This window comes from Ambystoma mexicanum, chromosome 3q (genome assembly GCF_040938575.1).
Source record: "Ambystoma mexicanum isolate Mex_15411 chromosome 3q, UKY_AmexF1_1, whole genome shotgun sequence".
Taxonomy (NCBI): domain Eukaryota; kingdom Metazoa; phylum Chordata; class Amphibia; order Caudata; family Ambystomatidae; genus Ambystoma; species Ambystoma mexicanum.
The window spans coordinates 1,237,140,049-1,237,155,500 of record NC_090926.1 but is presented as its reverse complement, the minus strand read 5'-3'; the positions used below and the strand labels follow the sequence as shown (position 1 = coordinate 1,237,155,500).

At 51.5% G+C, this 15,452-nt stretch overlaps 1 protein-coding gene across 1 annotated transcript in view; it reads right to left on the bottom strand.

The window, feature by feature from the left end:
• The window catches only part of RAD23A (RAD23 homolog A, nucleotide excision repair protein), a 245,568-nt gene that overhangs the window by 74,187 nt on the left and 155,929 nt on the right, over window positions 1-15,452 (bottom strand). Inside the window, exon 5 of the mRNA XM_069604181.1 lies at window positions 8,345-8,472. Coding sequence (XP_069460282.1) covers window positions 8,345-8,472 — 128 coding nt within the window. The remainder of the gene's footprint in view (window positions 1-8,344; window positions 8,473-15,452) is intronic.

Below are 15,452 nucleotides of genomic sequence, written 5' to 3'. Positions count from 1 at the left end.
AACTTCAGCGCTCTAGCTACATCCAGCGAGTGCAAAGTCCTCTCAGCCGGCGACGAAGGCGACGGGAAGAACACAGGTAACACCAAGGGTTCGTTGAGATGGAAGTCCGACGGTACCTTGGGCATGAAGGAGGGGTGCGTCCTGAGCACTACCCTCGTGTCATGGAAAGTCAAGTACGGGGCCTTGCAGGAAAGGGCCTGGATCTCTCCCACTCGTCGTGCGGAGGTGATGGCCACAAGAAAAGCTGTTTTCCACGATAGAAACTTCAACGGGGCCGAGTGCAGAGGCTCGAACGGAGGTCCCATGAGCTTGGTCAGCACCACGTTGAGCTCCCACGCCGGGGCCGGAGCCTTCACCGGCGGGAACGATCTGAACAGTCCCTTCATGAACTCTTTCACCAGACGATGAGACCACAAGGACGTCCGCCCCGTGGTTCTGGTGTATCGGGAGATCGCAGCAAGATGAATCTTGATGGACGCGTGTGCCAGACCAGCTTTGGCCAGCGTCAGCAGGTACGGCAGTACTTGGGGAGCCGTAATCCGTAGAGGGTTAATCTTCTGTGCGTGGCACCAGACAGAGAACCTCTTCCATTTGTGTCCGTAGCATTTAAGAGTCGAGGACGCCCTGGCCTTTGCAAGAACCTCTCTGCAATCGGCCGGTATGTCGTATCCTCCAAACTCTAGTGCTGCAGGAGCCAGGCCTGCAAGTTCAGCGACTTCGGGTCGTGGTGGAGGATGGCGCCTCCTTCCCTGGAGAGTAGATCCGCGTCCGCCGGCAGCTTGATCGGCGGGGACGCTGACAAGTCCAGAAGGTCCGGGAACCATATCTGCCTCGGCCACGCAGGTGCGACGAGGATCATCCTGCACCGTGACCTCTTGAGCTGGTTGACGAGCCGGATTAGCAGAGGCAAGGGAGGGAACGCGTAGAGGAACAGGCCCTCCCAGGGGAACGAGAAAGCATCGCCCATGCTCCTCGTCTGGGGAAACCTGCTGGCGAACCTCCGGCACTTGGTGTTCGTCGCCGTCGCGAACAGGTCGATCTGGGGTGTGCCCCACCGTCGGAAGAGGCGATCCACCAGATCCTGCCGTAGTTCCCACTCGTGGCACGAGCGCAGCTCCCTGCTGAGTGAGTCGGCGATGGTGTTTTTTATCCCTGCCAGATGAAACGGCACCAGAAAAATCCCTTGGGCGACGGCCCAATGCCACAGGTCCTGCGCCTCCTTGGACAGCGCTGGGGACCTGGTTCCGCCCTGTTTCCTGATGTAAAACATGGTGGTGGTGTTGTCGGTGAAGATCCTCACCACCTTGCCCTTGAGGGACGGAAGGAAGGACCTGAGGGCCCAAAACACTGCACGGAGCTCCAGGACGTTGATATGTAGGGACTTCTCCGTCGGGCGCCAGAGTCCCCTTGCGTGCAGATTTTCGGTGTGCGCTCCCCACCCTTCCAGGGAGGCATCCATGGTCACAGTCTCCTGGTGGGCTGGGGTCTGGAAGTCCATGCCCGCCGTCAGATGCGCGCGGGTGCCCCACCACCGTATCGCTCGTCGGAAACTCTCGTCGAGCTTGATCCTTTCCTCGAAGCTGCCCGTCGTCTGGATCCAGCGCGCATCCAGGAATTCTTGCAACGGGCGCATCCGGAGCCTGCACATGGGAATGAGGTAGATGCAGGAAGACATCATCCCGAGGAGGGACTTGATGGACCTCACTTTGGCCGCGTCGGCCACCAACATCCGTTGCACCTTGCCCAAGATGGCCCTGGTCCTCTCCTCCGACGGGGAGGCCAGAAGGGACACTGTGTCGAGCCTCGCTCCCAGAAACAGTGCGACTTGCGCGGGCACCAGGTGGGATTTGGCGTAGTTCACGGAGAATCCCAGGTCCGTGAGGAGTTGGACGGTCCTTGCCGTGTGGACCACGGCGAGCTCCCTCGTCTTGGCGCGGATGAGCCAGTCGTCCAGGTAGGGGTAGACGTGGATCCCCTCGCGGCGCAGCTGCGCCGCCACCGGTGCAAGGCACTTGGTGAATACCCTGGGTGCCGACCGTAGTCCGAAGGGAAGGGCTTTGAACTGGTAATGACGCCCTTGGACCACGAATCTGAGGAATTTGCGGTGCCCCTTTAGGATGGGAATGTGGAAGTAGGCATCCTCCAAATCCAACGACGATAGGAAGTCTCCTTCCTCCAGCTGACCCAGGACGTGCTGGAGGGTGACCATCCGGAACTTCTGCGCCTTGATGAACTTGTTCAGACGTCGCAGGTCTAGGATGGGGCGCCATCCTCCCGTCTTCTTCTTCACGAGGAAGTATCTCGAGTAGACTCCGGAGCCCCGAAGCCTCTTTGGGACGAGTTCGATGGCGCCCTTTCTGAGCATCGCCTTTACCTCCAGGAGAAGTTGAGGGACGTGAAGTTCTTTCCTGGCCACGGGGGGGACGCGCGGGCACCTTCTTTGAAACTCGAGCGCGTGGCCCCGGGCCAGGGCGTCCAGCACCCAACGGTCGGTGGAGATGGACTCCCACACGCTGACGAAGCCCGCCAGCCGGCCTCCCACCGGGGTGCTTCGGTGGGGGCCCGACCCCACGGCCGGTTCAATCCTGCTTGGAAGCGGCCTTGCCGCCTTGACCTCCTTGGCGACGACGGCGGGGTCCGCTAGACTTGCCTCGTCCTCTGTAGGCCTCTTGCGACGACGAGCGGGCCGCTTGACGGTAGGAAGCGAAACCGCCGCCGGAACCTTTGGAGGCGCCCTTGCCTCCGCCGCTCCGAAAGGGCGTCCGTCGTTGCAGGACTCCAAGGGCCCGGGCCGTCTCAGTATCCGCCTTGATGGCCTGAAGGGAATCGTCCACTGTCTTCCCAAACAGGTTGTTCCCGTCGAAGGGCATGTCCAGGACTCTGGTCTGGACGTCCTGCCGGAAGTCCGTAGCTTTGAGCCATCCACGACGTCGAAGGCAAACACCGTTGCCCAGCTGGCGGAATCCAGTGTCGGCGATGTCCGTCGCCACGGTGATGGCGTGGTCCGAGGCCACCTCACCTTCCTGCAGGATCTCAAGGGCCTCCGCCCTCTTGTCGTCCGGCAGAAAATCCAGCAGGGGAGCCATCTTGTACCAGAGCTCCCTGTCGTAGCGGGTCACGATAGCCAAGGCGTTGGCCGCTTTAATCGTCGTCGCTGCCGACGAGATGACTCTACGCCCCATAGTATCCAATTTCTTTCCCTCGCCGTCCGGCGGGGAAGTCGATGTGGAGGCCGCACCCCCCCCGGTTTCTTCCTGGCTGCCGCGGAGACGACGGAGTCCGGGGTAGGCTGCGCCCGGAGGCATAGGGGGGCCGTGTCCGGGACCCGGTACTTTCTCGTACCGGTCTCTTCTAGCTGGCGTCGTGGAAGGGTTCTTGAGGAGGGAAAGGCCCTCATCCCAAATGTCGTCCAACAGAGGCACTGCGAGGACCGTCTTCCTCTTGGCCTCGCGCCGCTGATAAAGGAAGCCTTCCTTTTTCTTCTCCTCAGGGCAGAGTTGGAAAAGCTCGGAAGCCCTGGAGATCATGGAGTGGAAAGATCCGATCTCGTCGGGCGGAGAGGCCCTGGTGGGAGGCGACGACGGAAAATCCTCGTCGTATGCCTCGTCGTCCGTACCCGTCGCTGCCGTGTCAGTCCCTGTATCATCCCCTCGGGTGGACGGGGAGGAGGGCTGGAAGGGGCGCGACGGTTGAAAAGGAGGTGGTGGATGGATCCTTCTTTTCTTGGTAGGGGGAACACCAGAAGGTCCCGGTTCTGGATCCCCCGACGGGAGAGGTTCCTCCGTCGGTAACGGTAGCCTCGTCCTTATCTCGGAGCATAAGGACTGTATGGCCAACAAAATGGCCGCCGAGTTGCCTTGCGGCGCTGGCAGAGGGGAATCCGACGGGCGAGCAGGGGCGCCCTGCCCCCCCTTCTTCCCCACGGAGGGTTTCACGGGGGTCCTATCGATGGGCACAAAGGAAGACTCCCTCCGAGGAGGCAGGGAGATTCTGGGCCCTGAGGTCGCCACCACTGGTGCAGCCACCACAGGCTGAGCCAGGGCCGCCGCGACCGTTTCGATAGAGGGCTTGGTCGGATGGATCAAGGCCTTCACCACCTTAGGTGCGCTCACCGCCTTATCCTTGAGGGAGGGGGCACTGCCACGCTCCTCCTCTGCCTTAGAGCTCGACCGGGGCCTCTCCAGGAGCTTCGCCAGGTGCTCGGCCTTCCTCTTACCCGACCCAGAGCGTTGGCTCGTGGTTGATGGTGCCGGGGAGGGTGCGCCCTGCCTGGCGCCCGTAGAGCCCGACCGTTCGGCGCTCCCGGTGCCAGCGGACTCGCGGTGCTTGGCCTTATGTTGGGCCCCCGTCGCCGGGGCGCCCTCAAAGGTCTTAGAAGACCGCTCGGATTTCTTCTTCTTCTCGCCAGACGGGCTCTTACCCTCCAGCCAGTTGGCGAGACGTTGATGGCGGTCCTTCATGGTCCGTTCCGACATGTTGCCGCAAAACGCACAGTCCTTCTCCACGTGCGTTTTGTCCTCATGAAGGCAGTAAAGGCAGAAAGAGTGTTCGTCCTCCTTGAAGACGTTCTGCAGCTGGCATCCAGGGCAGACCCTGAACAGCTTTCCGGGCGTCGAGCTTCCCTTCTCCTGGGCCATCTCCGAGACAGGGCCTGAGAAGCTTCTGGAGTCCTCCGAAGTGTAGCTCGACGAAATCTTCACCCTTGAGGGGCACAGATGAATCCGACACGGGTCCCCGTTGATCGGATGTAGGATCGGTGGAGCTTGAGGCTCTTTTGACCGAAAGAATCGAAGTTTTTTGTAAAAAGCGCGAAAAAATAGCACTAACGCTCGAGAGCAATAGCACGAGGATCCCAACACATGAACGTGCGGTAAAAATCTGAAGATGGCTGCCAGAGGCGGTGCTTAGGTAGAGGGCAGTCATTGGCTGTGGTCAGTATGACGCAGAGACCAGTGATTGGTTATTACTACGAAAGACAGATCAGAAACGAAACTGATACTGGTTTTTTCTTTACCGAGGATTCCCAGCCTGACGACGGGGAATATTCACGAGCATGTGAATCCATGCCAGACCCCATGCTGGAGAACTCTCCTTCTCGGTAGGGGACGCCCCTGATGACCCCGGTGCCATGGGATCCTCCTGTGCCACAGGGTCTTTCATCGACGGAAAGGGCATCCTCGTCCGAATCTCCGAACACAAGGTGTGGAGTGCATGGAGAATGTCCACCGAGATGTCCGCTGGGGGTTGAGGTGGTTGCTGAGGTGGCAGAAGTGGGAGCGACGGAGGCAGCGGTGTAGGGTTCTCCAACTCCTCCACAGCCTGCTCCTCCTAGTCAGTCTCGTCACCACTCTCGACCGACGTCTCCCTCGTCTGGGTCCTTCCCGTAGGCCTTGGCCTCGACGAATTTTTTCTCCAAAATGATCTGAGAGTAGAAAGCTCATCCTCAGATGTCAGTGCCCTGCAGGACTATTGTGCCACCCCCACCACCTCCTGCCCTCCTTGACGAGGGGAGATGGTTTGGGGGAGATTATGGGCATCGCCTTCTGCGGCGTCTTCTCTATGGGCTGAAACGACGATACCCTCCTGGCAGGGAGGGAACTCGCACCTTGGGGACCGTACCCTGCGAACCCGCATCCACGCCCTAAGCTAGGGACGCCACTGCACCTTCTATGGAAGGCGTTGCCTGGTAAATCTCTGCCTGCACAACCTTGGTCAAGCTAGGGGCCTGGAGGGACTTAGGTAGAGGGCAGTCAGTGGCTGGGGGCAGTATGACCCAGAGACCAGTGATTGGTCAGGAGAAAGACAGTTCAGAAGGGAAACAAACTTATTTTCTCTTTACAGAGGATTCCCAGACTGATAACGGGGAAGATTCATGAGCATGTGAATCCATGCCAGACCCCATGCTGGAGAAAAGGAGCTTCAAAAATAGTCTCAAACAATATGCAGTCCAATATTAGCACCAATGTAGATTATAGTCCAAGCATTCTATTCTTCTCTAGAAATGGAAAGTCTAAAACAAAATTAATGTGCATAGCCATTGTGACAAAGTTATTGATGAGTCACATGACTCAGGGAAAAGGTTTTCCACTCATGACAAAACATACACCCACTGACCCCAAAGAAAGCAATTGGGACTCAAAAAGTATGTATGGGTGGTCCCTGCAACATTTCACCCATTCTTGAAGGGGGCTTCGACCTACCTAGTCTAGGCTCCCTCCTCAAAAAAGATGAATGTAATACAGGTTCTCCAAAGCCAGGGTATGCCATACAGTGTAGTCTTTTCCAGTACTAGCCAGGGGAGGCATAAAGGCCATAACTTTCTCCAACTCCTTCACGGACTTACAAGTCTGTCCTGGTGTGCTATTCCTCCAGATAAACATCCCTCAAGCATTTCCCTCGCATGCATCCTATTCTCCTCCCTCCTCAATCTCACTCGATCCCCTGGTGTTACTACTCTTTCCCTTCTGTCTCCAGTCTCCAGTTCGTTCCTCATCTTATCAGCTTCCCACCAAATATCACTCCTCTGAACACTACACTCCGGCCTCTACAAGGGTGCCAAATGTGAACTCCCCACTGACTAGTAATAATTGACTCTTTGCAAGTAAGAAATGGTGTGCTGTATGGATAGAATTGAGGTGGTGCGTGACCTTATGGCTGACTAGTAGATTGCAACTTTAAAGGTTACACCCCGCCTCTCCCAGACTCCCGTGGCTCAATTCCCTTCCACTCCTATACAGACTATCAACCCCAATCCACCCTTTCTTGCTCTCCCTCCATACTACCCATAATCACTCATTTAAGTACCACCCGCTCAATCCCAATACTTTTCATTCTCCAAAACCACCTCCTCCAGCTGCATACTCCTTGGCTGGTCTCTAGGTCTTCCTCCAACTTCACCGAAAGACAACTGCTTCGGCTGGCAGCTATGTCCCTCCCGTTCCTGCCTAGAACATTCTCACAGCGCCCATTGGGTACCCGAGTCAGCTGCTTCTCTGGACCAACTCTAGCTTCTAGAATCCCTACTACGCCCGTAGTGTGTTTTGTTCTGTATTTTAGGGTGAGCAAACAGGATATTGGAGCGCTGTTAGTGGATAGTTCATCATGTTCATATTCTCAAAGTGCTACATGGACAGCCCCACAGTTCCACCAAGGGCAACACATCGGCTACCCCCAGGGTGCCTTACAAGTGCAACTCATTGGACAACCCCAATGGGCCAACCTTCGCATCTCCAACACATTGTCGCCCCAGCCCCCAAAATACATCCAAGTTCAACACATTGTCTGCTCCCATGAAGACATGTGCAACACGTTCTCTGCTCTCAAAATGCCTCCAAGTGCAACCCATTTTCTTCCCCTCTAAAGAAATCGTGCTCACTTAGGAGCGCAGCAGGTCATCTACACAATGCTCTGATACTAATGAAGTAGCAGGGTTTTTAGCGAGCACAGTAATGTGCTCACCACCCCTGCCTCCTTACAATAGTTCTTGCTGTAGGGTGCTTTGTTGGGCAAACCTGGAATGGGAGCTGCCCAGAGAAGAGCTGCCCTTTGTCGTGGGCCCTTAGCCAGCACAAGGCTGCCCTAGTGTTCTCAGCCAAGAAGGCGGCTTCCTACATGGAATCAGCCCATCGCAGGGGACAGGTGGGCAGGAGTAAGGAATAAAGAGGTAAGCGGCTAGCGAGGGAGAAGGTACGGGAAACAAAAAGGCACAAGAAAGACGTCTAGAACAGACTGCTCGCCCTGCCAGGCCAGTGCCTGCAGTAGGTTCTCTGGATGTTTCCTCTTCGAAGGAACCACCTGAAAGATCAGAGAAAGGGACCTTGCCATGGCAGAGGTGGAAAAGAATCAGGTCTGTGACCACAGGAATATACATACATGCAGAGTGCCTTATAAAACATGTTGCTTGGGGGGGTGGAGGGCATAAAAAAGGGGGGGTCTCGTACTCCTCCCCCACACCACCTGTGCAGTTCTTAATCCTCTCTCCACCATGGAAATAGCACACCATGTTGGTCTCACTTATTTGGCAGGGGCACCTTTAGATTTTAGAGGTCATGTCTCCACCAACATTTTCAGCAGAATTACTCTGTTCTCCCTGGATGTGGTTAAACCCATGACCTTGCCAGTCCATCTAAAATAGGGTAAAACTTAAAACAACTAATTTTATACAGCCAGCACACCATTTCTTACTTGCCAAGAGTCAAATATCACTAGTGAACACCTAGTGCAGATTTTGCACTAGGATTTGGATTAAGAGAATGTAGAACAAAGCTGGATTCTTCTTAAATATGGGCATTTACTAAAAGGCTTTTCTCCTTAAATTGGAAGCTACTTTGAAAGAGGTCCTTACCGTGAGCAGGTACTCTACAGCTCGATGGGGGTTGTTGAAACTCGCCCGCAGCGCTGCCACGACCTTCTCCCGCTCATAACCCATTGACATTATCTCGTTCAGCATGGTTTCATACTCTGATCCGGTTACTGGAAAGGAAACTGGCATCAGTTGTTGTGCAAGAGCTGGCAGCATTCATGAAATGAGGACCAGTAACGTGACAGTCATGAGCGAAACCATAATAAATTACACACCTCATCACTTGCGACACTTAGGGGGACGGCAGTCCTCACTCACATCATCAACTTAGTCTCATACTCACTACCCCCACCACCCACCAATCTTGATCTCCCACCATTATCCCCTCGACTTGGCCCCCTCCATTGGATACCAAACGAGAACCAATTCATATTGTTCCCTTTTTCAATTTTATGGGCTCCACTTGAACCACCATCTTTTAGGGAGAAAATTCATTTCTGTGCCAATTTCCTTCCACCGTACAGACCCACAGCACTTTAGCTGGACTTCGACTTGTGATTTTGTTTTTACTCCTGAGGGAGTGGGACCTTTTTCCTCACTCCCTCATGTTCTTTTCCTGACTGAGATTTTTGTTTTTTTATGTCATCTGACAAACTCCATAGGCATGTTAAAGTATATTTGTAGCGTGCACTATCACTACCGGAGTGGTTCCCTGGCGGCTCTGAAAAGGGGGGTGGGGGGTGAGTTAGTGGGAATAAGCTTGAAAAGTGCAAGAGAGCAGTGATGTGCTGTTGATAGCTTTAGCCTGGTGGGTCTGTTGGCTGGGCTTGGGGTGTTTCACAATCTGTAGACGTCGTGTGCCGTTGTGCAAGTCTATGATTTGTTTTGTTGTTGCAGTGTAGTGAAGTTTGTGTGGATTGCTGTGTTGTAGGCTTGTGGTTGTGTTTGGTTAGAGTTTGAGATGTGTAAGCAGAGGGGTGAGATTGTTGGTGGATTGGTTAATTGGCTTTGCTGTACTTGCAATTATGTCTAGGTATGAGGTTTGCCATCATTTAATATTCCATCCGAGTGTGGAACTTGCTAATTCTCAATATCCTATCTAGATGTGAGGCAAGGCCAGCGATCACGATTCCATCCGAGTATGGCATTTGGTAATATTTACATTTCTATCCAGATGAGACGCAGGCCAAAGTTAAGGAATTCCATCTAAGTGTGGAACATCCTAACAATCACATTTCTATCTAGATGTGGCGCAGGCTAGGTTGAGGATTCCATCTAAGTGTGGCATATGCTAATAATCACATTTCTATCTAGATGCAACGCAGGCTAATCTTCATAGTTCTCTCAAGGTGTGGTGCTAGTTAACATTGGCAAGTATGTTGGTATGTAATGCAGGCTACATTTACTGTCCAGCCATGAATGGGTTTAGGCTGGTGGTCACAAATCACTCTAAGAATGCATGGTGTACGTCTATAGCAATCTAGGTTATGGATAAGTAAGGTAGAGTGGCGTGAGCTTTCTGGAGTAGAATTGCTCTACACTCCACCCATGCCAAACTTACAGTTTGTTGGTGTCTGTTAACTTTCCCTGCGGACACCTCCTGACACGTCTTGGAGCCGCCAATGTTGGTGCCACCCTTGGCCTTGGGGCCCTTTGCAGCCCCTGCCCTCGGCCTGCATCATGGTGTATGCCGCCCACCGTTTAACTCGCCGTTCTTTTATCGTCTTGGGAAGTAAATGCTGGCAAGACCGACGGGACTCTTCGTGGTGATCGATGTAGCCACTTATTTCACCTCTGGTGGGTATCCTTCCAAGGATACCTGCCTTTACAAGAAGGGCAACATTTAAAAAGGGGGTCCTGTCCATAGCTCAGGTTTATAGCGGCAGCAAAACCAGAAGGGAAAAGAGGGGACAGGAAATACATTATTATAAAGAAAGTGCCCCGAACTCTGCTCTCCCTGCTGTGTAGGCCTGGCCGGAGGGCCAAGGACATGCGGTCGTCAGCGGCGACCGGAGCACAGCCGTCGAAGTCTGGAGTAGTCTTCCACAGTGGTTGTGAAGTAGTCGAAGGGGACAGAAATAAAACGACTGGAGGTCGTGGACAAAGATATCCATTTTACAAGCTCCGCATAAGGCGACCAGCTAGCTAGTCACACACACAAACACTGAGGGACCTCGACGTGTGAGGGATTTCGGGTACACAACACGTCAGGGATAGTGTTACAGGGACCCCCATGTCGATGTCCAGGCGATCCTTGAAAGACCAGATGCAATACTCTGCAATTACCACTAGATGTCAGACTATACGCACAGCATGTCATAAGCAGATTCACAAGCATCAGAAATACGATTACGGTGAGTAATGTATTAATGTATCCCATCTCGAGCTTGCGGATTTGCTTATATCACATGCTCTGCATAGATTAGCGAGCAGTATCTGGAGAAGGAGGTGGTTAGAAGGTACAGCAGCAAAGATGTTTAGGAACACTTTTCCCACCTGTGAATCTGCTTTAGAGTGTGTCAATGCAGTAATGCTGTGTGAACGTATGGATGGAACTCCATGTAGCAGCCTTCCAGATGGCATCTAGAGGGACGTTTGCAATGAAAGCTAAGGTAGCTCCTGTACCTCTGGTAAGAGTGTGGCCTAGGGGTGAAAGGTAAGACTCTTGGATAGTGACTAGCAGAACTGTAAGCTTTTGTATATCCATCTGGAGATGGCATTCGATATGTGATGGCCCCCTCTACCAGGAGCTATGGAAACAGTTGGTCCGTTTTCCTTAGAGGTTTAGTTTTGTTCACATAGTACAAGACCGCCCTCAGTACATCAAGTGTACGGAGGCTTCTTTCTGCCGAGATTGATGATTTTGAAAGAAGGTAGGAGGTTCTATGGCTTGGTTTACATGGAACTTTGAAATTAACTTCGGTGAGAACCTAGGTGTTCGGAGGACGTCCTTGTGTATAATGAAAAAGGGGTTCTGTAGCCTGTAGCTTACAGACTCGTCTTATGGAGGTGATCGCTACTAGGAATGCAGTCTTGCAAGTAAGATGTTTTAGGCAGGCCTTGGCCATAGGCTCAAAGGGTGGACCCATGAGCTTGGAAAGCACAACATTGAGATCCCAACCAGGAGGAGGATTGGAAATTGGGTTTGGGTTTAGCTCCTTTACCCTTTCCATGAATGCCTTAATGTTAAAGGTTATTATATTGCGCAACATCACCAACGTAGTTGGTCCCCAGCCGCTCTGGCGGATCTGGAAAACAAGAAGGCGGGCAGGTTGGGTTAGTCAGGAGAAGAAGGAGTAGAAGAAAGAGGTGGTGTGCTGTTGGCAGCTTCAGTTTGGTATACACCGTGCACTGAGCTTTGGTGCAAGTATTGTACCAGGGCGAGACCTTGTGTGCTGTTTATGTATTGGTTTGTTGTTGGTGTGGTAAAGTGCGTGCAGGTTTCTGGGCGAGAGTTGGTTGTGTGAATTTTCGGGTGGGTTAGGTATGCAGAGATTTGAAGGTAGGGTTAGTGGGGGTGAGAGTCCTGGTTGTGGCACATTTTGTTCGATGATTTAATTTGCCTTTCCATAGGTGGGATTAGTTGCTACTATGCTTTGACCGTCTGACTGTTGTGGGTTTTAGAAAACAGCAGAGAGTGTGCCACGCTAATGAACTTCATAGAATGTGATCAGGTGTGTCTATTCTGCTTAGGTATTAGAGTTGAGGTAGGGTGGCCCATATTCCCATGCTATCTAGAGGTCTGTTGGAGCTTGGGTGAGGTATAGGGCCAGGATGCTATTGATGAATCATCCAAGTGCTTCGGTCTTGGTCTGCCTATGTATTCAGTCTTTGGTGTCGTCCTCTCATATGGTTTGGTATGTCGTGAAGGGTCTTCCTTAGAGTCTGGGGTCGATTGGTTGGTGGGAGCCGGATCCGCATCTTGAGTCATCATTGTTTTAGCTGCGTTTGTGTCCCTGTGGGTGGTCTTCTAGTTACGCAGTGAAGAGCCAGGATTTGAGCAGTTCCCTGAATAGGAGGTGGTTTCTTTTGTTCTGTATATTCTTTGGTAAATCTAAGTTTTCGGTGCCTGCTGAGAGAACGAGGATCCTCAGTTTTCTTTTGTTGTAGGTTTTTGATTCCTGGCGGATGTCGTTGCTTGATCTGAGCGGTCTTGTTGGCTGATGTAGGCGGAATTTGTCCCTCAGGAATTCTGCGCCTTGGTTGTGTTTTGCTCTGTGCGTGGTGCACACTTATTTGAATTTTATTCAATGTTTTATTGTTTATTTGGTAATGCAGCAGTTTACAAGTATACATCAAGCTTAGTTACAACATGGTTAAGGTATAGAAATGACAAAGGGATACTAACATACAAGGGGTGTCAGTACAGACAGCTGTTGTCATAGCTAACTGAAGAGAAAAGAGGGTGGTCCAGAAATCACATGCTCATATGGGTACTTCAATCAACAGGCACTTATTAATGGTCATTAGTGCGAAGCCAGTTTAACATGTTCCGACTGAATCTGAGGTAAGGCTGTTCTAGTCTGAGGGAGTGCATTCAGGACAAAGCTGCTCTGACTGGGTAGCTGGCTCCACTGGATTTGGAGAGTTTAAATCTAGGGACTTCTAGATAGTGAGAGTTGGATGGTCTGGTGGGGCAGGTAGACACTATTCTGTTTGAGAGATGGGGGTGCTGCATTGTTCAGGCATTTAAAGGTGAGGGAGACGGTTTTAAGATGGATCCGGTCGCTGATTTTTAGCCAATGATAGTTTCTTCTAAAGCAAGAGATGTGCTCTCTGCTAGGAATGTTCAAAGCTGCTCTGAGGGCATTATTTAGTAGGTTTTGCATTTTATCTAGGAAGTATTTATTGGCTCCTACGTATAGCGTGTTGCAGTAGTTCAGTTTGGACATTATTAGTGCATTGGCAAGTGTGATGCAGCTGGATTTGGAAAGGAATGGTTTGCAGGCCCTAATAAGTGTGCACGTGTAGGCAGTGGAGGATGCCATGGCGCCAACTTATTTTTTTAGTGATAGGGTAGATTCAAGGTAAAATCCTAGTGTTTTTACCTCCGTTACTGCTTTGATTACGTTGCCATCAATGTTGAATGAGGCCGATCTAGGACTTTGTTTTTTAGGTTGGTGTCCAAGCCCAGAATTAGGATCTCCATTTTATTGTCATTCAGACAGAGGCCATCTGTTGCCATCCATGCCTGAATGAGGTGGTATATCTTGTTTACCAGGGCTGTGTCCACGTCAAATTTGACCGAAAGGGGTATCAGGATCTGGGCGTCGTCTGCATAGTCAGTGTAGGTTACACCCAGTCTGTCCAATATGTCGAAGAGGCTTGGTAAAGATGTTGTACATAGTCGATGATGCACATGATCCCTGTGGGACACCACAGGTGATTTGGATTGGGTCTGCCGATGCCGAATGGGAGACGACTCAACGTGCGATTGGTTAGGAAGGATTGTACCCAGGCTAGGGCATCACTCGAGAAGTGGGCAGCTGACACCAGATGTTTACATAACACTGCAAGATCCACCAGGTAAAAAAACGGCAATAGGTCGAGGAGGAGTAGCAAAGCGGTTTTACCTTTATCCTTCAGCTCATCAATTTGATTCTTTAGATCGATTAATGCAGTTCCAGTACCATGTTGTGGTCTTAATCCGGATTGGCGGGAGCCTAATAGGTGGTTAGTTTAAAGATGGTTCTGATTTTGGAAGTAAGCTACTCTATCAATTATTTTGAGGAGAAAGGGACTGTGGTGATTGGTCTATAGTTAGTTGGGATGGAGGGGTCTAATGTCTGTTTCTTTAGTAGGGGTAGAACCCAGGATTCTTTGATGTTGTTGGGAACCGTACTGGTCTTGAAGCAGGCATTAATTAATTTTGTGCTAAATTGAGCGAAATCTCTAGCTGCATGCTTAATGATTTGGGCTGAGCAGCTGTCACCCTGGCAGTTAGATGGCTTGAGAGATAGGATTACTTTTTCAGTTTCTGATATAGAAATATTCGGAAATTTGAAGGGTATGTGGGTGCTAGATGATGCAGTAGGTAAGGTAGATTGTATTTTTAGTGGCGAGTAGGGACACTTTTTTGGTCTGTACGTGGCTACTTTATTAGCTAAGGCATTTTGATGCTGGTGCACCATTGCTCATCTTTGGGGACATTGTCTGAGGTTGGAATAGGGGTTTCCATTTCGCAGAGGATGGTGAATAGCTCCTTGGTGTGGAGTTGGCTTTGGAGATTGTCATTAAATGTGTTCCTTTTGGTGAGGATTATTTCTTTTTTGTATTCATTTGCAAAATTGGTTAGAATGACTTTGTTCTAGGCCATGGTGGGGGGGGTGAACCAGGTGGGTCTTTTGCGCAGTTTGATGGGTGCAATAATGTCAAGGGTTGTGGTCATGGTGTTGTTGAAGGTCTCAACTAGAGCGTTAGGGTTGGAGTTATCATTGAGGAAGGAGGTGAGGAAGTAATTTTTCGGCTGTAATGCCTTTTTTACTTCTGGTAGGGAGGAGGGGTGCCATCACTTTGTTGGACAGCTTTTGAGGCTCGATTGTGGAGGAAAAGATGAGGTAGTGGTCAGTCCAGGGTTGTGGTATATTAGTAATGGTGATGGTACAACTTAAGTTGGCAACCCAGTCAAGTGCTCTCCCTTTGATGTGTGTGGGAGCAAGTACTTTTGGGTGAGAGCAAGTACTTTTGGGCGAGACCATGCTCTGTCAGGATGGCTTCAACTGAATGGGCACGTTTGTCGTCGGGGTCACTGAAGCCCAAGTTGAAGTCCCCTAGGAGTGGTGTGGAGTCCTTGGTGGCGTTGGTGAGGAGACTTGATAGATCTTCCTGAAAAGGTGCCTATTGGTCATGGGGCTCTATCTATCAAGAAGATGGTAAGCGTGCAGTTATTAGTAATGGGTACTTTGGCAGGATTTGATTTGAAGGGGGTGTGGTTATTCTTAAAGTCAAGTTAGTTTTAGCTATGATAGCTAGTCCGCCGCCTCTGGCATTGGGTCTGTCCTCTCTAAATATTTGGTAATTGTCTGGGATAGCTAGCATGAGGGCGGGGCCTGCTGCATCATGGAGCCAGGATTCAGTGACTGCCATGAAGTCCACATCAGTGGAAAGTAGATCAGAAAAACTTCTATGGTATGTGCTATGAGACCCCCTA